Source organism: Nannospalax galili, unplaced genomic scaffold, assembly GCF_000622305.1.
Source record: "Nannospalax galili isolate Female #2095 unplaced genomic scaffold, S.galili_v1.0 scaffold211, whole genome shotgun sequence".
Taxonomy (NCBI): domain Eukaryota; kingdom Metazoa; phylum Chordata; class Mammalia; order Rodentia; family Spalacidae; genus Nannospalax; species Nannospalax galili.
The window spans coordinates 3,891,756-3,915,131 of record NW_008329624.1 but is presented as its reverse complement, the minus strand read 5'-3'; the positions used below and the strand labels follow the sequence as shown (position 1 = coordinate 3,915,131).

General features: G+C 42.0%; 1 protein-coding gene across 1 annotated transcript in view; it reads left to right on the top strand.

Annotated features, from left to right (window-relative positions):
* Positions 1-2,635: 2,635 nt before the first annotated feature.
* Positions 2,636-23,376, top strand: part of Rsph3 (radial spoke head 3) — a 44,242-nt gene continuing 23,501 nt past the window's right edge. The window contains exons 1-2 of the mRNA XM_008839637.3: positions 2,636-3,156; positions 12,106-12,193. Of these exons, the coding sequence (XP_008837859.2) occupies positions 2,636-3,156; positions 12,106-12,193 (609 nt within the window). The remainder of the gene's footprint in view (positions 3,157-12,105; positions 12,194-23,376) is intronic.

The following is a 23,376-nucleotide window of genomic DNA, read 5'->3' as shown; positions in this document are numbered from 1 at the left end:
GGAGGGTAGCCCTGGAGCAAATCCAAAGCCTTTGCACTGACCTCCGACAGGGCACAGCAATGGGGCTGCTGCTTTTCTCTCCCCTAGGCCCCCACTGCTCCACTTCCTCAACCCTGCCTGGTGTGTCTAACCTAGCACTGCCTGACTGATTGGGAATGTTCTGCCAGTCTTAAGTTTCACTACTTCATCTCCTTCTCATCTTTGCCGAATGCCTCTGACTGCATTTTCTACATCCTTCTCCAGCCCAAATCCCTAGGTCCCACTCCATCTAAGACCTGTGCTTCCTCATTTTTTCTCTTTAGTTCTTATATCTGCCTGTATTTTACTCACTTGATTTTATGATTTTACTAAAGTACAAATTCCATGAAAGCAAGAATATGGTTTTATTTTGTTTTGTTTCCTTCTGTACCTCCAAGGCATGAAGGAAGGAAGACCAGTGCTTGGAACACAGCAGATACTCACAACTATTTAATGACCAAATCATTTAATTTCAGACCATCCGATACTGTTATACAGAACACTGACATCCAGGATTGTCATCTGAGAGAAAAGTCAACACAAAAGAGATTTAGTTGCCTCATACAAAGTAGTACTATACACCAAAGAAGTGAATGAGATTTCCATGGGAGTCAAATAAAAAGTAGCAGACTGAGGACAAAAAGCTAGAGAAATGTCACATTCTTCATGAATCCCAGCTGGAGCTGCGATGACCCAATTGGTTACCCACTCAGTACCAATTCTTCCCTATGCAAACATCCTCCAAATCGACCTGTTCCTTCCTCCCAGAAGTCCCTAAAGCCTGAGGCTCCAGTCTAATCCAAACACGGTGGTCCTATACAGGGCCCAAACTTGTACACATGACATGATGTAACTCTAGTCACTTGATAGTTGACAGGTAAGGTTTCAGCACTCCAATAAACACAACAGAGCAAGGCCCCTCTTCTATTTTCTATTCTTTCTTCTTTTGCTATCTTGTTGACACCAATGACCCAGTTGACAAGAGTGGAAGGGTGGGGGAAAGTGTTCCTCCCAGCGTACCAAGATCTCCAGTTACCGTTCTATCTTTAGTTTATGTAAATGTTTTGACTGCATATATACATATATCTATAAGTGCACCCATGGCATGCAATGCCCACAGAACCCAGAAAAGTGTTGGATCCCCCTGGAACTGGACTTACAGTTGTTAGCCCATATGTTTGCTAGGACCCAGAAACAGAACCTGGCTCCTCTGCAAGAGCAGCCAGTATTCTCCACCCCTGAGCCATCTCTCCAGCTCCTCTATCTCTTAAGTGAAATAATGCTTTATTGTTTCAGCTTCTTGGAACTGGTGCCCTGTATCATGGGGAGGGGGCTTTAAAAACATTCTGATCAGCTGATGTTCAACACTGCCATGGAAGGGTGCCAACTTTCCTTTCTATATTAACTCTACACCCCATCTACGCATACCTTTCTTGAGTTCCCCAAGTATATCTGGCTTTTGAGCCTTTGGTCACAGCTATTCTTTAAAAGAAAAATTGTGTATGATAGAGAAGTAGAGATAATGTGTGCGAAAGAAGGCACGTTGTGGAGCTCAGAGACAATTTTCAGAAGTTGGTTCTCTCCTTCCATGATCTAACTGCAGGAAATGCTCTTACTCCATTTCAACTGTCCCATCACAGTCATTCTAAAGGCATTTTTTCCAAGATGCTAACCTCAGCATTATATTCATTAGTTCAATGTCACTTCTCGAAAGTTTCCTCAAAATTAAGAAATCGAATCAGAAGACTTCAGCGGGGTTTTTACCTGTTAGTGTTATTTACACAATGCTGACCCTTAGTTTTAGACCACATACTTCAAATCAGCTATACAAAAGTTCACATTTGCCAGACACAGTTCTACGTACTGAACGTCATTAACACTTTTAATCATCACAACAAATTCTAAGGGATAAATTCTATTAAACCCCCATTTTTCAGATTAGGAAAACGAAGCACGCACACACACAAAACCAACAATTTGCCTGAGTGCTGTTGAGCTAAGCCACTGCAGAGCCAGGATTCAGACCTTGGCAGCACTTATCTGCATTGAAGGTGTTAATTACATACGCACGTAATTGATAACAAGGGATACATACACTTCACAGACCACAAGCATCTTTACTTCGCTAGCTCTGAAAGCGTCTGCGTTTCTAAACGCAGATCACCCTTAAGATGCTCCACTCTTCCGAGCCTGAGGCCGGAAGGATTAAGGCATATGGCAACTCTGCTAAATAGGTAACCTGCCCAACCTCTTCCCCAAGTTGGAGCTCTGATTAATCAATAACCAGCCCACTTTTCCGCACGTCGGTCTGAGGGCCCAGGGGGCCCTGACGTGCAAGCCTAAGGCGGTGCATGCAAGGCGGTGGAGGCGCCGAGGGACCAGACACCAGGGCCCGGCCAGGCAACTAACAGAGCCCGGAGCCCGGCTGCCGAAGGCTGATCAATGCCAGAGGAGGGGAGAGTGCGGCATTGCGGGAGAACAAACAGCCGAAGATGCCCCTGAAGGAGCAGGAGCACGGGGGCCTGCCAGGATGCCGCTGACTGCAGCCTGCCCAAGCCGCGCCCCCGACGAGCTGGGCGGCACCGCCTAGGCCCCAAAGGCCGCAGCCAACACCACCATGGCGGCCCAGGAACGCCCACTGCGCAGGCGCAGCAGAGCACCGAGCGCGGGCGGGCGGAGTCACGAGCCGGAAGTACCCCTCGCTACCCGCCCTTCCGAACGACCCTTGGGCCGGAAGTTCCTGGAGCTCCCGCCTCTGGGCGGAACTCCGCGTTGCTGGGCAACCTCAGTGGGCGCGGCAGACTGGGTCTTCCCTTCTCGGAGGCAGCGGAGTGCATCCCCGTCCTGCTGCGCCGGGGGCCTCGCGTCCCGCCCGCTTGCCCGCGAGCCGCTTCCCTGGTCGCAGCATCCCTGCCCTTGGCACTACCTACACCTCTCGGGCTCCCACGCCTCCTTAGCCCCTACCTGCTTCAGAGCCTACCTCCACCGCAGTCGCGGCGGTTCAACCCCCGACATGGCGGCGGTGATGACGGACTCCAATCCCCGGGCCGCCAGGGCCTCGGGCACCTACACCTACACCAGCCGGCCCCGAGCCCTGCCATGCCAGCGCCGCCGCTACCGGGACAGCCTGTTGCAGCCGTGAGTGAGCAAAGTAGCTCCTGCCTGGTCGCCTTGCACCCCATCTGCTTTCCCTGTCCATCAAACAAACCAGTAATACCTACCTACCCGGTGCTGAGGAGTCGGACGCTGAAAGGCGCTTTGGTGGTAACTGAGGGGCTGGCCTGATGGATAATATGTACACGAATGTTTATTGCTGGTCACCACCAGACACCTCCCTGGGGGTATTCACATATGTGTTCTTAAACTGCAGTGCTCCCGAGTTCATTTCATGACTCCATCATGCAGATTGATGACTAAGTACAGAAAAGTCACGCACAGGTAGCACGCACCACGAGAGAGCGCCACATAAAGCCCTTTTTCACAACAGTCTTCGGGTAGAATTGGGTTAGCCGTCCATACAGGACCACAAAATGTATTTTTACACTGATGACTGTTTCCAAATATTCAGGCATGTGTATTTATCAAGGCCACGGTTGCTATGATTCACTTGGAGTTCTTTCCATAAGCTTCAAGTTTTAGCATAAGAGTTCTCTGCTAATTCATGGAAGCAGCAATCTCCGCTTCCTTGCCTATCATACATTTAACGCTCCATTCAAATTGTTAAAGTGGTGATGACACTGTTGTAACTCTTGGCCAGGCGTGGCCTGGGCATTTTTTCTTAGCACACGTGGAGGCAGAGGCAGTAAGATTTCTGAATTTATTAAATAATTAGTTGATTTCTATGTTGAAATAATGTGTTGGCTAATTGATTAGTGCATCAAAGTAGTGCAGAAACCATAGTAAAATTTCAGTCTCAAGAAAGGAGTTGTTTACAAATCATAATCATTAATACCTTTATGAATATGAATGGTAACATATATCCTTATGAGTAACAAAATTTTTTAAAGTTATCAAGAAGAATATTACTAGTTAAACTTGCTGGTGAGTCACTATTCTAGTTATTTTCTACTGCTGTGATAAGACACTGATCAAAACTAATTTGGGGAAGAAAGGGTTTATTTCCTTTTACACTTACAGGTTAACAGTTCATCACTGAGGGAAATCAGGGCATGAACTAAAGCAGAGACCCTGGAGGACCACTGCGTATTGGTGTGCTTCCCCCTGACTTGCTCAGCTATTTTTCTCTGTAGCCCAGGCCCACCTGACCAGGGATGGCACTGCCTATAGTGGGCTCCCCCCTCCCACATCAATTAGCAATCAAGAAAATCCCCCACAGATATGCCCACAAGCCAGTCTGAAGGACACAATTCTTCAACTAAGAGAGTCCCTCTTCCCAGGTAACTCTAGTTTGTGTCAAGTTGACAACCAGTACACTAATTATATAAATACACCCTGAGTACATATTTTTATGTCAGTCAGCCTCTATTCTACAAGGCCCTTAGCCCTGATTTGTTCTGTAATTTATATTGACCTTAATAAGTTACTTTTTCACATGATACATGGATAACTTAATATGTTTAAAGCAAGTCAAGGTTCCTAATTATCTTGATTACATATACACCTGGACTGAAGCCATTAGATGAAATTTAATAGATAGCTGTAAAATTTTATATGTAAGTATGAAAAGTCAATGCCACAAGTAGAGATGGGAGTGTCTGGTTTTCCACGGAGAGACCTTGAAACACAAGCCTGATATGGCCCTAGAGCTTCAACCTTTTCATAGAATCAGAAATCCTTTTTTTTTTTTTAAGCAAGCCTTGTACCTATTTATTTTAAACTTTCTAATGCATGATGGCTCGATGCATTTTTTTTCAGTTTCAAATCTCAAGTTTTTCAGTTGGCCTAACCTTGTCATATAAGAAGTACGAGCTCATATTACCTAGCATTTACTAATTCTTTGCCTGGGAAGCTTCCATGAACACACATAAACAGTTACCTGCAGCGAGAGGTGTGCGTGGTGAGTCACTAGGGAGTTGTTCATATTTCTTTTCCTGTATGCAACAGGATAACATTGCAGACATAGGAAGGGAAGAGTGATGACAGAAGGAAGTAAGAGATGATGTCTATACATTTGAAATTTCAGCATAACATCTACATGAGACACTGTATATTATAGAAATATAAGCTACAAATACAAATTGCATATTCAGTTTTCTTTTTTCTAGTAACTAAAGGGTAAAAATATAAAATTAATTTTAATAACTGCTTCCCCTCTTATACCCTAAACATATACTAGTAAGAAACTGTAACTGTTTGCCATATTAAGTCACCTAAATCTGGTATGTATGTTATGCTCAGAACACCTCATTTGTACCACCACATTTGAACTACTTAACAGCCACACATTGCTATCTACTAAAGTACAATGTGAAAGTCTAGGTCTTTTGGCATACAGCCAGTGCTTATTCAGTTATGCCTGTGTCCTGAGGTAGTGAGCATCTAACGTTTACATTTGGCTTCACCCTCAACAGACACTACTGCAGTGCAACAAAAATACAACAGAATCCTAATTTATGTAGTCAGGGCTTAAAAGAATATTCCAGCAGGAATGAACAAGGCATAACAAAAGTCATATCCATAATGGGTCCTTTGGTAGAAGGGTAGAAGGTAGTGTCATATATAAGACTATGGCAAGAGACTCAGACTATCACACACTGATAGTGCTGAGTAGACCTTCAAGTAGAATCACAAATCTTTGAAAGAGAACATTTGAATATAAGTCTTCTCACAAACAACAGACTGTAAGAAGCGTGACCACCCCTAATCTGGAAACCTGAAACTTTTTGAATGCCATGATGCCAGAATGGAAAATTCCACATAATGACTTCATGTGACCAGTCATAGAACACAGGTGCAGTAAAAATACTGTATATAATTACCTCCAGGCTATGTGTGTAAGGTGCACATGAAACTTGTGTTTAGACTTGACTCGTGTATGTGCAAAATGTAAAATGAATCTGAAATACTTTTAGCCCCAAGTATTTTGGGTATGAGTACTCAGCTTGTACTTATACTTGCTGACAGTTGAGTGATCATAAACACCATTTCCATCCAGCTTTAGGCATGTGCCCAAACAAAACTGTGATAATATCCTTATTTTACAAATCCTTTGTTAATGGACCTATAACCCTTCTAATAAGTACTTTTTATACAAAGAAATGATGAAATTATGTGTAACTTTTTTTTATACGGAATAATGGCTCCCTACATGTGTTCTCACTCTAATGCCCATAGCCTGTGAATCCATCCCCTTGTGTGGTCAAATGGACTTTTCAATGTAATTAAATTTAGGATGCTAAAATAGGGGGGTTATCCTGGACTGTCTAGGTGAGACCAGTATAATCTCAATGAACCCTTATGAAGAAAGGGAGGCTGAGTCAGAGGAGATATGAAAACAGGAGCAGAGGCTAGAGTGAGGCTGTATTAGTTTTCTCTCATTGCTATGATCAAATATCTCACAAAGCAATTTAAGGGAGGAAGGATTTGTTTTAGTTTATAGTTTAAAGGTATACAGTTCCTCATTGCACAGAAGTGAGGTGGCTGTTTGCACTGTATCTCCTGTCATGAAGCAGAGAGATGAATGCTGACTCAGCTTGACTTCTCCTTTTTATTCAGTGTAGGACCCCAGACCATGGAATGGTACCACCCACAATTAGAGGTGGACATTCTCACCTCAGTCCACTCTTAGAAACTCCCTCACAGACATACCCAGAAGTCTGTCTCCTAGATGACTCTAGATCCTGTCAAGTTGGCAGTATTAGCCATCATGGAGACAAATGCTGCTGGAAAAGAAGGGGTCACAAGTCTTGAAATTGGGGAACCATCTGGAGGCTGGGAAAAGCAAAGAAACATTCTCCCCGGTGCCTCCAACAGGAGCTGGAATTGTACTCTTGTGTTTGCTTTACCCAGATTGCCCTTCTCTCAGTTGTCTTACCTAATACCCCTCTTCTTCATCTGTTTCCATGTCAATACAGGAAAAGATTTGATCTCATCCAGCGGTTGTGATTAAGCTAGGGAATGTTGTTAGTCTTATAAGCATTAACTTGTACTCCTTGAAAGAATTCTTTTTTTTTTGGTCTTTTTGAACCTGGGTTTCCCTGTAGCCCCAGCTGTCCTGGAACTCATTATGTAGACCAGGCCAGCCTTGAATTCACAGAGATCCGCCTTGCCTCTGCTGGGACTACAGGTGTGCGCCACCATGCTCAGCTTCTTGAAAGAATTCTTAAACATTTGTTGAGTAGTTAGAGAAAAGGGCCAAGGAAATTTCAAATACCTTTTGAAGCACCAAGTGCTTATGTAATTTTCTCTGAAAGCAAATGTAAGCTTATGAGGATTCAAATAAAAATTAGTCCTTTGGGGCCGGCGAGATGGCTTGGCGGTTAAGAGCACTGACTGCTCTTGCAGAGGACCAGGGTTCAATTCCCAGCACCCACATGATGGCTACGAACCGTCCTTAACTCCAGTTCCAGGGGACTCTGACACCCACTTCTGACCTCTGTGGCATTGTACAACACAGGTGCACTCACATACATGCAGGCAATACACTCATACACATAAAATAAAAATAATAAATAAAATATATTTTTTTTAAATGAGTCCTGGCTGGGCATGGTGGTGCACACCTTTCATCCCAGCACTCGGGAGGCAGAAGCAGGCGGATCTCTGTGTGTTCAAGGCCAGCTGGGGCTACAAGGGAGAGCCTATCTCAAAAAGACCAAAAAAAAAAAAAAAAATGTCCTTTAAGGTCTCTGCCTCCTCCAATGACTCTTCATTCTCAGGAGGCCACAAGGGGGAAAGGGAGGAAGTCCTTTTGCTAGAGGACAGATGGCTGCGAGCTCCCCAGGGCCTAGCTAAGGCCCAGCCTCTGATTGCCTTCCATGCCTCAAGCAACCCCTTTTCTTTCCTTCTCTGAACTGGGCTTTTTCTTTTTGCTCTAAGTTTTCTAGATGTGTGTTTGATCCTAGTTTTAGTTCACATTTTACATTTATTGCCAGAGATAATAGTTTGTGTTTGTTCAAATACATAGGCAAAAAAGTGAAGCTCCATTTTGTCAGACTTAATATGCAGATGGGCTTTAATCCAGTGAGATTTAAAGAGGTTCCTAATAGTAATTGTTCCTATTTACTAAACACTGCTGCAGTGCCAGGTATTGTAACCCTCACAGCAACTCGAAGAAATAGGTGACATTGCTTCCATTTTCCCAAGGTCATACAACTAATATAGCCACAGTCTATACATGGATCAACTTGATAATCTGCCCCACTCGTGGGCTAGTTAGCTATGCATCAAAGCAGCTAGCTTCTTTATAAGTCAGCCTGTGAGAAGTGTTTACTGCGTATGTAAGCATGCTAGAATCCAGAGACACTGGCAAAGACAGATGTGCCATCACTCTTGTGAATCTTACCAAATGTTGAGAAAGGTACTAAACAAGTGTTAATGTCACTGCTACACCAAGAGAGCAGCAACACAAGCAGTGCAAGCACAGGAGGGTCACTAGCTCTGTTTGGGGTTAGTAAGGAGTGTAGTGTTAAGACCTGAGAAAATGGCCAAGTGAATTTGGAGTAGGGGAGGGAAGTGTTCTAGAAAGAAGAAATCTCGTGTTCAAAACTCCCATGAAAAATAAATCAGGTTTATTTGAAGACACTGTAGCCCTGTAAGACCAGTGTAGCCAGAAGACAGGGATGGACCTAGGAGGAGAAAGGCTCACCATTTCAGAGCTCTCAGTGCATGGTCACTTGGCTCCATGTTTCTGGGTCTTTGATGAGGCAGAAAGATGGTAGAAAGGGTGTGGTAGAACAGAGCTGCTCACTTCATGGCAGCCAGAAAGTGTGGGGTGGGGAATAACAGGAAAGAGCCAGAGCCAGTACACCCTCAGTATGCCCCCACTGCCTCACTTCATCTGACTAGACCCCTCTTTCCATAATTCCACCATCTTACAACCATCTATTCAAATTCTGAATCTAACAGTGGTTTAAACTGTTGACTAAGTTAGAACTCTGCTGATCTAATCATCTCTGGAACACCCCACAGTTTGCTTTACTAATCTAGGCATCTCTCAATCCAGTCCAGTCCAATCAAGTTGACACTCAAGGTGAACCATCAGTTTTCTTCATAGCACATCTTCTCCCGTCTTAGCAATTACTTGGAGAATCCCTCCAAACAATTGGAATTCTTCAATTATTTTCATAATGTTGTGATACCGTGTAGTATACATTTAACCATAACTTGTTAAAAATTTGCACTGGTAATAGATACTCAGTTTACTTCCACTTTTACTACAAAGGATGAGGCTTTGTTGGATAACTCTGTATGCTGGACTTTTTATTTCTATGAGGCAGAGGCTTAGGAATGTCATGGTTAAACCATATGTATTTTTTATGTGAACAAATAGAACACTATTCCTTTCCTCCAAGAATATTTAAACATACACTTTACATTCTTACCAGCAATAGTATTATGGATTTTGTTGTCTTGATCGTGTTAGACCAGTATTTTCCCTTCTTTCTTAATTAACACAAGGAGGCATTATCCAAGTCAGTATTGCTTGGTTATTTCCATTCTAAATATCAGTGGCTTCAATGTATATAGAATAAATCGAGGGAGAAATGTTGGTCAGTTAAGAGACTTTTTTGAGCTGGGTGTGTGCATTAGTCAGTTTTCTGTTGCTGTGATAGAAACACTGACCAAAGCAACTTATAGAAGAGAGAGTTTATTTACCTTACAGTTCCAGGGGAATTACAGTCCATCATGGCAGGGAGACGTGGTGGCAGAGGTGACTGGAGGAGGAGCAGAAGCTAAGCTCTCACATCTTCAAGCAGGCACAGGAGGCAAGAGAGGGTCTCAAGATCCAGCAAGGCTTAAGAACTCTCAAAGCCCATCCCCAATGACACACTTCCTCCAGTATAGCCACACCTTCTAAGACCTCCCAAAACAGCGCCACCAACTGGGGACAAAATGTCCAAATACTTGGAGCTTATGGGGGGCATTCTCATTCAAACCAACACAGTCCACTCCCTGACCCCAGTAGAGGCTTATGACCATATAAAATGCAAAATGCACTTAGTACAACCTTAAATGTCCCCATAGTCTCAATAGTATTCAAAAGTCCACAGCCAAAGTCTTTTCTGAGACTCGGGGATATTGCTTAATTTCCTATAAATTCCTTAACCCCTATAAAATCAAAAGACAAATTACGTACTCCCAACACACAGTGGAACCAACTACACATTCCCATTCCAAAAGGGAGCTAAAAGGGAGGAATGGAGGCATAGTGAGGAAATACCTGAACAAAACAAGGCCTAAAACTAGCAGGGCAATAAATCCAGTAGCTCCATGTCCAACTTCTGGGACTTTACTTTCAAAGGGCTTAGGTGGCTCAGCCTCTCCAGCTTTGGTGTGTGCAACACACATCTCTCTCTTTGGCTGGTACCACTCCCTGTGTGCAGGTCTTCTTGGCAGATCCCTCACAGCTTTGGCACCATAAACGTCTTCTTGGGGTCTCCATTGCCAACCAGGCTTCACCTTCACAGCTTCACACAGTGACCTATGGGGGCCTTCTTTTATTTTATTGCTTGGATATTTCTATTCTAAAATATCACTGGCTTCAATGTATATAGAATAAATTGAGGGAGAAATGTTGGTCAGTTAAGAGACTTTTTTGAACTGGGCGTGGTGGCACATGCCTTTAATCCCAGCACTCAGGAGACAGAAGTAGGTGGATCTCTGTGAGTTCAAGGCCAGCCTGGACTGCATAGCAAGTTCCAGGCCATCTTGGGCTACAAAGAGACCCTGTCTCAAAAAAGACCAAAAATAAATAATAGAGAGAAAGACTTTTTTGCCAGTCCAGCAAAAAGATATGTGATGGTGATGAACACTGAACAGATATAAGGAAGAATTCAGAGTGGGATAGTGGAGTCAATATTCTTGCTAGGTGTAGGTCTGGGAAGAGGAAAGGGGCATTGATGACTCCTGGTATTCTGGGTTAAGTCACCTATGGTTAGTGGCACCATTTACTGAAATAGAAAACGCTAAAAGTAACAAGTTGGAACAGGAGTAGCTCAGTTTTGAACTACCTTCCAAACATCCTAGTGCAATGTCTTTAGGCAACTATGGATATGCCTAGAGTTGAGTGTTCTGATCTAAAAGGTAATAAAATAGGGATATGGATTATAATCGAAGCTTTTCAAATAGATGAGATCATCTAGGAACAAGAGGAAATTGAACTCTGAGGAAATCCTCCAGTACAGAGAAGAAGCAGGGACAGTCAGAAGAAGCCTGTAATGCACAGGGCTAGAAGAGTGTCTCATGTGGGAGTGGCCAACTGAGCTGAACTAGTCAAAAACCAAGAAAGGTGGGCCACAAAGCATGCTGGATGTTCAGGAGAGGCTCCGGGCTGTGTCAGCAGCCTGGTCCTAACCCAGCCATTTCTGATAGTGCGTGTCATTGCTGTAGGTCAAGAATGGACTTTGCAACTATAGACAGAATGACACTGAAGAACTTTGAAAGTATCACTTTGCATTTTTAATTTTCACTATCATTCTGAGTCCTCAAACTAAAATTGTATTTAACATTTTTAACAATAACATTTGGGTTTAAAGAACAGTGAGAAATTTTACTTATTTTTAAAAGCCTGATTCTTTTATTAAATATGCATTTTCAGTCCTTGAATTTTTTTCAGTCCTTTGGGATAGGCTCCTTTTCATGTTCATTAAACAGTCTTAAATGTTTACATCCTAAGTCCAGTTGTGCCTCCTTTTAACAAGGAGGGTTTGGACAAGGTCCTTTCTGTTTCTCTTCTGTTAAATAGGATTAATAGTTCTCACCATGGAGCTTACTGTGAACAATAAATAAAATAAAATGTGTGAATAACCAGGCTTGTAATAACCATTATATATTAATAGCTATCTGTCACCATAATTTATGGACCACACTAAAATTTCTTTTGTGAAATTTTAAATTAAATTTTGTTAAAATGATTTCACTCTCTGCCAGCACTATTTTATTCACTTAGAATTTGCTGTTTTACAGAGCTGAAGAACCCTCCCATTATGGAAACATAATGTATGACAGAAGGGTGATCCGAGGCAACACCTATGCACTGCCCACAGGACAGGTGGTAAGTGTTTGACTAGTAGTCCTAGTTTAAATCTGTTGCTGTAACAAATGCCATGACCAAAAGCATCCTGGAGAGAAAGTTTTCATTTGACTCACAGTTCCAGGTCACAATACATCATTGAGGCAAGTCATGGCAGGAACTGAAGCAGAAACATGGAATGCTGCTTACTGACTTGCTGTCTGGCTTGCTCAGCTAGCTTTCTTATATAGCTCAGGCTCACCTGCCTAGACATGGTGCCACCGCACAGTGTGCTGGTCTTTCCATATGAAGACAGCCTCTCACAGACATGGCTACAGGCCAGTCTGATCTGGGTAGTTCCTCCATTGAGGTTCCCTCTTCCCAGGTGAATCTAGATTTGTGTCAGATTGACAATAAAAACAACTAACACAGTAATCTAACACAGCTCTGATGTTGTCTGGTTGTCTGTAGTGAAGGAGCAGTTTGTGTGTTTGTATCAAATACTAACCCATTACGGACTAAAAAATAAAATAAAAGTGAATTAATAGAAAAGTGAGGTTTTTTTTTTTTTTTTTTTTTTTTTTTTTTGTTCTTTTTGAGAAAGGGTCTCTCTGTAGCCCCAGCTGTCCTGGAACTCGCTCTGTAGACCAGGCTGGCCTTGACCTCACAGAGAATCTAGCAGTTTGTGTGTTTGTATCAAATACTAACCCATTACGGACTAAAAAATAAAATAAAAGTGAATTAATAGAAAAGTGAGGTTTTTTTTTTTTTTTTTTTTTTTTTTTTTTGTTCTTTTTGAGAAAGGGTCTCTCTGTAGCCCCAGCTGTCCTGGAACTCGCTCTGTAGACCAGGCTGGCCTTGAACTCACAGAGAATCTACCTGCCTCTGCCTCCCAAGTGCTGAGATTAAAGGCTTGTGCCACCATACCCAACTGAAAGTAAAAAATTTTGAAGACATAGGAGCTGGGGTGTGAGTCAGTAATAGAGCACTTGCCTAGCGTGCACAGGGTCCTCAGTTCAATCCCTAGTGTATGTATATTAGCGTGTCTGGGTCTATATGTGTGCTTGCTGGGAACTAGAGGGAAAAGAAGTTATTGTCTGTTGGACAGAGTTTCAGTTATCCAAGAGAAAAAGAGCTGAACGATGGACAGAGGTGACAGTTCACTTCAAGACGATGAAGGCAGCAGGCCGTTCTTCCCTTACTGCCACACCTGCTCCCCTCTTTCAGAGTTCTGAATAAACTTGTTTGCTTTCTGCACTCATCTAAAGGTTGAATTCTTTCACCAACCTCTAAAATCCCCCACCACAAAAAAGAAAAAGTGTTAAGTTTTACTTCATGTATATTTTAACAACATTAATAACTTAAAAATGAGCCCTATAGGGGCTGGAGAGATGGCTCCGCAGTTATGAGCTCTCTGACTGCTCCTGCAGAGGACCCAGGTTCAGTTCCCAGTGCCCACACAGCAACTAACAACCACCTGTAACTCCAGGAAATCTGATGCCCTCTTCTAACCTTCGTTGGCATTGCATGCATGTGGTGTACTTATATGCATGCATGTAAAACATTCATATACATAAAAATAGACATACATACATAAAAATAAGCCCTAATTTTTTGTTCAACAGAACTCTGGCAAACTCCTCTAAAAGTTTCTAAATGTTTATTCCAATTTTTTATACTAAATCATTGCAGACCAGTTTAAGCAATTCACAAACACCACTAGCCTGAGGCCACTCTCTGGCCAATATGTAACATGCTTAGTTTTGCTTAGATTATCTCATATTCTACTACCATTACTGCTTTATCAAAAAGTCTGAATTATGTGCTTTTCTTTAACCCAATCAACAAATACTGAGTTTTAGATTCTGGACTGGGTGGTTAGAGAAAGATGAAAAGACATATGATGTCAGAAAGGGCAAGAATCCTCAGCACAGGAGGGAAGTCCAGCATAAGATGGTCATCTGTGGAGTTAGTGTTACACAGTCTGAAGCAGTAGATCCCACACTGGGCCTGCATCAGAATCACCTGGAAAACTGATTAAAAACATGTGTTTCAGCCCTGCCCTGAACCTCCTGCATTAGGACTTTCAAGGCTTGGACATGGACTATGCATTTTTAATAAGTTCCTCTAGATAGATAGTTGGTGTACAGCCAGTTCAGAGTACAGCCCACACATGATCTAGACATATGTTTCTTCACTTTCTTCAGCATACAGTGAACACTGACATATCAAAAACAGAAAAAAATAACCTTTTTCACAGCTTCTTCAGTCACGTAATCAGCACCTTACTTTAAAAATGTCCTGGAGGCTGGAGAGATGTCTCAGCAGTTAAGAGCAATGGCTGCTCTTGCAGAGGACCCGAGTTTGATTCCCAGCTAACAACCATCCTTAACTCTAGTTCCAGTGCCCTCTTCTGACCTCCTTGGGCATTGCACGGCATGGGTGCACTTACATACATGCAGACAATACACTTGTACACATAAAATAAAAATAATAAAAAATTTTAAAAATACGTGCTGGACATTATGTGCTCGTGTACTCCTTTCTGCCTGTTGATTCAACTGAGGAAGGATTGCTGAAGCTCCCATCTCTCTGCTGTCACATTAAGTCAGAGTCTCCTAAGGAGCCTGAACGGTTGCAGAAGCTCTTCATTGGTGGGCTGAGCTTCAAAAAAACCCATTACAATCCGAGGAGCCATTTTGAGCACTGGAGAACAGTCACCATCTATGTGGTCATGAGAGATCCAAACACCAAGTGCCCCAGGGGCTTTGGGTTTGTCACACCACAGTGGAGGAGGTGGATGCAGCTATGAACACAAGACCACACAAAGTGGATGGAAGAGTTATTAAATCAAGGAGAGCAGTGTCACAAGAAGACTCTGAAAGACCAGGTGCCCACTTAACTGTGAAAAAGATCTTTGTTCATAGAATTAAAGACATCACTGAGGAGCATCACTTATGAGATTATTTTGAAGAATATGGGAAAATCGAAGTAATTAAAATCTTGACTGACAAGGACAGTAGAAAAAAGAGGGACTTTGCTTTTGTCACCTTGGATGACCATGACTCAAGATAGGCTTGTCATTCAGAAATACCGTACTGTGAATGGCCAGAACTGTGATGAAAGAAAAGCCCTGATGAAGCAAGGGATGGCTTGTTCTTCAACAGAGGTTGAGGTAGTTCCAGAAACTTTGGTGGTGGTCTTGGAGGGAGTTTCAGTGGCAATGACAGTTTGATTGTGGAGGAAAGTTCAGTGGTCATGGTAGCGTTGGTGGCAGTGGGGATGGCTATAATGGATTTGGTGATTATGGAAGCAGTTTTGGAGGAGGTGGAAGCTATAATGATTTTAGCAGCTACAACAACCAATCTTAACATGTTGGATCTTCTGTGAAGTAGGGAAGCCTCAGAGGCAGAAGCTTAGTCCCTTATGTTGATGGAGGCCAATACTTTGCTAACCATGAAACCAACATGGCTATGGTGGTTCCAGCAGCAGCAGTAGCTGTGGCAGTGGCAATGGCAGGTTTTAATTACTACCAGGAAACAGCTTAGCAGGAGAGGAGAGCCAGAGAAGTGACAGGGAAGCTACAGATTACAGCAGATCATGAACTCAGCCAAGCTCAGTGGTGGCAGAGCTGAGCTGCTACAGAGAACATGTGTTTTAGGCACTACTCATGTGTATGAGAAAAACACTCCAGGACTATTTGTGACTAATTGTGTAACAGGTTATTTTTGTTTCTGTTCTGTGAAGTGTAAAGCATTCTAACAAAGGTTCTAATGTAGACTTTCCACCCATGCTGTTGATTGCTAAATGTAACAGTCTGAGCATGACACTGAATAAGTGTGTCTTTTTAAAATAAAAATTTCTGGAGAGGGCTCAGCACTTAAAAGTGTTTACTGTTCTTGCATAATACCCATGTTTGGTTCCCAGCGCCCACATCAAGCAGTTCACAACCACCCATAACTCCAGTTCCAGAGGCCCTCTGCCCTCTGCAGGCACCTTGCACACACGTGGGGTACATAAACTCAAGCAAGTACATGCACACGCATAAATAAAGTAAAATCTTTTCTAATATTCCCTGAAATTTCCAGTTCTGTATAAGCAGGAACACACACATTCGTTCCTGTCCCTCCCTCTTAGGACTAAGAATGGCCAGACATGATTTAAGAAACATTGAAAGACTCCACAGTGAAAGGAAGACTGCAGACTGGCTAGGGACTCGATTGAGGAACAGCATAGCCATGTGTTCCTGAGTTTCCTTTTTGCCTCTTACATATCACACTTAGCATGCTGGAGAAACCTATAACCAAAACTACCCACAGGCGCAACTCCAAGAAAAGCCTGCCCCTGTTAGCCAAAGAACTGATAAAGGATCAGCCTTGCAGACCAGAAAATATTTTTGGCAGTTACACATACTCCAGCCAGACACTATGGGGAAAGCTGCCTGCCCCTCCCCACAGTATCAGTGAGGCTGAGAGTAGGGATCTGCTCTTCTACCTCTCACACAGAGGCAAGGCAGTGCTCTCCCCCCATTGAAGCACTGTCAACAAAGTAGAACAGGATGCTGAACCCCCGCCCCCCGCGACACACACCATCCATAGTGAGATGGCTAGTAAGAGATGATAAAAGTTGATACCCTGCTTTTCCTGGGGTGGTGTTAGCAAAACCAGTGGGGAGCTAGATTTTTATTCTGTCTAGTAGTAACAAGAAAGAACGATGCTGCAATAGTGCTGTAGTGCCCTCCTCCATCCAAACACTGGTGTCCACTGTACTACACACACACGCACGCACACCTGGTACCAAAAAGATGGTGTCAGGTCAGCATGGAGTCAACCTTCTATCTGCACTCAGACATGCACCTAGTGCAAAGAGTGACAAGATTAAAGTAGGATCCAAAGTCTCACAACATAATACCCATATCTCCTGAGAGACAATAAAAAGTTACTCATCAGAGAAGAACCAAGATAGTCTTTTTTAACACAGGATCTCCCTATAGCCCCTACTTGCCCAGAACTTACTATGTAGACCAGGTTGACCTTGAACTTACAGAGATCTGCCTGCCTCTGCCACCTGAGTGCTGGGATTAAAGGCATGCTCCACCATGCACAGCTTAAGAACCAAGATAGTCTTTTATGAAGGAAAAAAAAAAAAAAGCAATCAAGATGACAACACATGCTGACTCAGATATAGGAATTTTAAGGCAATCAAAAATGTATTAATCAGGGCATGGTGGTGCACGCCTTTAATCCCAGCACTTGGGAGGCAGAGGCAGGTGGAGCTCTGTGAGTTTGAGGCCAGCCTGGTCTACATAGTGAGTTCCAGGCCAGCTGGGACTACAGGGAAACCCTGTCTCAAACAAAAAAAGTGGGAGGGGGGAATGTATTAGAGTGAACAATCATGAACTCAAAGATGCAGATCAGTAAGCAACTTAGCAAAGAAATAGAGAGTATAAAAATGAAACAAATGGAAGCTATAGGACTGAAAAATAACCAAAATAAAAACTCACCGGACAGTTGGTGGCACATTGGAGATGACATTAAAAACAATCAGTGAACTCAAAAGACTCATCACTGGAAAAAGGTTTAAGCATCTGAGAATAACAAGAAGTCTACATTTCATGTTATCAGAATCCCAGAAGAAAATAAACCACATAGAGCAGGAAAAGATTTGAACAAATAGTGCTTAAAAATTCTACAAACCGGGCTGGAGAGATAGCTCAGCAGTTAAGAGCACTGGGTGCTTTTGCAGAGGACCCAGGTTCAGTTTCTAGCACCCACACAGCAGCTCACAACTGTCTGTAACTCCAGTTAGAAGGGAATCTAACACTGCCTTCTGACCTTCACAGGCATTTCATGACAGGTGCACGTACATACAGGCAATACACTCATAGACATAAAATAAAAATAAGGTATTTTTAAAAAATTCTACAAGCATAGCAACAGACCTAAAGATTTCAAGACACTACCTGAACCCCAGGGATAAACTCAGATCCATACCCAAGCCAAATCCTCAATACCCATACCATTCCCTCAAAGTCAAACTCGTGAAAACTAAAAGCAAGATGTCTCGAAAGGCACTAGAGAGAAATGGCATTTTAACTGAAAAATCCAAGCAGGTTTCCCATGGAAACTTTAATTGATTGATGTACAAGCATTAACTTGGGTTTAAAGCATTAAATGTTCCAGGAGGTCATGCTGTGACTAAAAGGTAGTCATTTTAAGTTCAGATCAAATATCTGAATCTTCCATATAAAGGAAGTAGCAGAAAGGGAGGGCGTCTGCCCTGCTATGTGAAAGATGAAAGTTTACCTGTGGTCATTGGATGGAGCCATTCAGGTGAAATATAGAATTGGAAATATCCAAGGATACTTAAGTATGCTTAACACATATTTAAGACTGAATGCCAGGTTGGGAGTGTACCTCAGCAGTAGAGACCTTGGCCAGCATACATGAGGCCCTGGATTTGATTTCTAGCACTGCCAAAGAAAGAAAAAGGATCTAAAGCCAATGCAAAATTAGATGCACTTACTATGCCTATAGAAATTCAAGAAAAGAACATACTAAGTTTAAAAGAGTGGAAAAACAGAAACCAAAATGTAAAATGGCAGCCTATACCTGAACATATCAATAATTAAATGTAAATGGTCTGAAAAAGCAGAAGATGGCAGAGATTAGAAACATGATCCAGCTACATGCTATCTGTAAGGAAAAAAATCAATTACAATTAGGATGAAAGTAAAAAGATAGAAGATACACTATGCAAACATTAATTTTTAAAAAGACATTGTGGCTCTATTATCATATAAGCTATATTGCAGAGCAAACAGGACTGAGAGACAAAGAGAAATACTACATAATGATAAAAGGGTCACAATACACTAAGAAGCATAGTCCTAAGTTTGTATGTCCCAGACAGTAGACCTTTAAAATACATTAAAATCTGATCGCAATGCAAGGAGAAATGCATTGGGAATTTTAACATTCATGCCTTAGACAGGAAAACAGCAAAAGTGAAAGCCAACAGGTCATAACTGTCAGGAAGAGGAGTTGGTGAGATGGCGCAGTGGTTAGAGGCACTTGCTGCCAAACCTGATGACCTAAGTTGGATCCCAGGACCCAAATGGTGAAACAAGAACTGACTCGTGCAAGTTGTCCTCTGACCTCCACACACAAATGAAAAGTGGTATTTAAAATAATTTAAAATGTCAGAAATAATGTTCTATAAATGTCATGGGTAGAATATACAGTTCTTTCAAGGAATACAAAGGAAATATTACCCCAAGAAATCAGTAACAGAAGATATCAGGAAGACATTAAAACATGGAAGTTTTCTAAATAATCCGTAAGCTAAATAAGAAATATCAAAGGAAAATCTTTAAAGATATTGAGAACCAAGTGAAAATGTCATATCAAAGGTTGTCTGATGCAGCTTCCACACCATGTTCTACATTGCTTTTCCATTCTTCTAAGCTTATCGTCATTAGATTAGTGGACTCTAATCAATTTTAAGTGTATTTGTATGTCTTTTCTGAGTGATGATGTTGCTCTTCTAACATTTTGTTTTCTCCTCCTTTGATTGGTACTGGAGATTAAACCCTCAAGAGTAGGCTGCTCAGTGAGATCACACTTAAAAGATCCAACCCAAAAGGTTCACAGTTAGCATAGCAACACAAGAAATATGGAAAGTCAAGGCAGCATGACTTCAATAAAAGATTGTAACTCTTCAACCACTGAATTCAAAGTTACTGAAATGGATAAAACTCCCTGTGAAAATTTCCAAAGCTACTAGTAAAAATCATTGGTGGCATCAAAGAATACAAACAAGCACATGAATTCAACTTAATCCAGGATGTAGAGAGGAAAGTCAGGAACATGGAGAAAAAGTCAAGAAAATGAGCAAGGTAGATGAAAAAGTTACCAACATGGAAGAAAAAAAAAATCAGCAATGAAATGGAGATTTTAGAAAATTAAAATCAAGTAGAAATGTTAGAAATGAAAAACTCAGTGAATCTAATTTAAAAAAAAAAAAAAACAAACAGTGGAAAACATCACCAACAGACTCAACCAAGCAGAAGAAAGAATGTAAGGAATGGAGGTCAAGGTTGAGGAAATGCTATACTCAAATATTAATAAGGGGGGAAATTAGCATGATCACAACATCCCAGAACTCTAGGATACAGTCAAGAAACTAAACCCATGGAACAGAAGGATCTGAGATTTTTTTTTTAAAGCAAAATAGAAGTACAGGCATAGAAAATCTAATAATATTATAGCAAAAAATAATAATAATAATAATAACCCTAAATCTAGAGAAATGGCCTCCAAATGTAAGAGGCATTTAAAACCCTAAATAGTATTGATGATGCATTTCAAGTCATGAAAGAAAATAGATGCTATCCAAGATTGCTATCCCAGCAAACTTACCTTTTAAAATTGATGAAATCAGGACATTTCAGGACAAACTAGCACTTCAGAAGATACTTAAAGGAAAGATATACACAGAGGAAGAAGAAAGACACTCTCAATCACCAGTTAAAAGCATCAACCGCTCTTGCAGAGGTGCAGTTACCAGCACCCACATGGTGGTTAACTGTTCTTAACTACAGTTCCAGAGGAGCCAATGCCCTCTTCTGGTCTCTATGGGCATTGCACACAAGGGAACACTTACATACATGCAGACGAAACACTCATGGACATAAAATTTAAAAAAGAATAAATTTCATGACAGAAATGGATGAACAGAGAAAAGACAAGAAGGAATCCATTGTGCTCAACACAGTAAGTGAGCAAACCCCTGTATTGAGAAATTTAAAAAACTGAAATCAACCAGCAAAACACCCAATAAAGTCACAAGAATTAGTAAAGGTTGGGGCTCTCAATTTCATAAATACTAATGACCATAAAAGTCCTGATATGTCCTGGTACAATAATAGTGAGTGGCCTTAATACCCAACTCTAATCTTCAGAAAGGTTTCCCAAACTAAAAATAACAAACTTGAGAGTTAAATTATGCCATAGATGAAATGAGCCTAACATATCTACAGAATATTCTATCCACAGAATTCTTATCACCAACCCCTAGAACTTTCTCTAAAATAGTTCACATTCTGGGTCTCAAAGCAAGCTCCAAGAAAAACAAAAGAAACTGGGCATGGTTGTATACGCCTTTAATCCCAGCACTCAGGAGTCAGAGGCAGGTGGATCTCTGTTAGATGGAGGCCAGCCTGGTCTACATAATGGGTTCCAGGCCAAGGGCTACAGGGAGACACTGTCAAAAATTTAAAAAAAAGAGAGAGAGAGATCTGCCTACCACCCTGACAAGCATACTGTACACCACTCATCAAAGAAGCTTCTTTTGGCAACAGATGAAAGCTATTACAGAGTTCCACAGCTAGTCACACACAGAGAATATATGCCTGAGAGAGATGCCCAGACCTAAGTGACACATCTACAGTGGAACGTCTACACCTCAGGCCATGGAACATAGCAGAACAGGGCATAGAGAGAATACTAATACATCCCTCAACTCTCACCAGTGAAACTTCCTCAGACAACAGAGTGTGATGTACACAGAAGGCCACAACTGGCTAAGTTTTGGAGAATAAGAAACTGTAGAGTGTGTGCCCCTGGATAGGCCTTCTATACTAAACCTCACCCACCCACAGCTCAGGGACCATTGCAAAAGAAGGGGTGGAAAGATGGTAAGAGCCAGCGTTGGTGCATGAACATAACAAAACTGGCTTTCAGGCCACTGGGAATTTGCTCATATGGACTTGCAACACTGGTAACAGCGTGTACAAGACCCATGCTGACTCAATCAGACAAAAGCCCAAAATGGGAGCAGGCCCCAACCCCAGCTGAGGAATCATTGGCAACTGATTACTGCTAGATGAGGGAGAGTAGATCTTAGAAGAATAGACTCTAGATAGGCTGACTAGACTCCAGTGGATGAACTTGCCTTGAGGGACATCTGGGTACAAATGCTTGACTAGGTAGGACTTTATATATGACAGAATGGGTGAAATTTGGTAGGGGGAGGGAATGGAGCAGATGGATGAGGGTGTCTAAATTTAAGAACTATTATATGAAATTCACAAAAACTCTTTGGTCTTTTTTGAGACAGGGTCTCCCTGTAGCCCCAGCTGTCCTGGAACTCACTATGTAAATACAAAGCCATCAGGTAGATTTCAATGTAATGTTTATCACCTCTACTAATTAAAATGAAGTAAATTTTTTTGCTTTCTCCTCAAATATGTCTTTTTTTAAAATGTGTTGATTTTTTTGTGTGTATTTCATACAGAACATCTGAAACACTCTTATTCATCTATATACCCACTTCCCAAATGGCACCCTCCCATAGCCTCCCCTCCACTGGAGCCCATATACTCTGTCACCCCTGTTACTGTCCACTTTGTTGTTGGCACCCCCAGCCATTCCCCAGTGCTTGTCCATCTGCTGAATCTAGTCAGCTTATCTAGAGATTCTTGTCTTAGGAAGATTAGCTGTTCCTCATCTAGCAGCAATCAGTTGTCAGTATTCCTTTAGATAAGATTGGGGTCTGCTGTTCATTTTCCCAGTTCTATGCTGGGTTACTGTCTGGGAGTCTTTGGGGCCACCCTGGCCAATAACTCAAAGGAAGGTATCTCCTGTCTGGCATTGTTTCTTGTTATGTAATCTTTAGCTATACATATGGACTCTTAAAAAATTATATTGACCCCATTAATCTTTGGTTATATTTTCCTTTGGGGTGTTTAAGACACTACAATTGGCCCAGATAAACCAGTTTATTTTTACTCTTAAGGTTGTTTGAGGATCTGTTCCTCAGGGGTCACATGGGCTTGGGAGGAGCCCCCAGCTCCATTCTTTTACCAGTTCCGTCTATGTGAAGGTAAGTCAAAGGTCCTATTCAACCATGGCTGGCTTTGCTTGGAAGCATGGAGGAAATGATTCCTCTGTGTTGACCCTCCTCTTTGTAGATGGGACACTGCTTCAGGTCCATCTGGTGGGGTCTCCATGGCCTCCATGATCAAGAGGGCAGGTGACTCACCACAGTTACAGGACATTTTGAGAGATGCTCAATAATAACAAGAAACAATGCCAGACAGGAGATACCTTCCTTTGAGTTATTGGCCAGGGTGGCCCAAAAACCCCCAGACAGTAACCCAGCATAGAACTGGGAAAATGAGCAGCAGACCCCAATCTTATCTAAAGGAATATTGACAACTGATT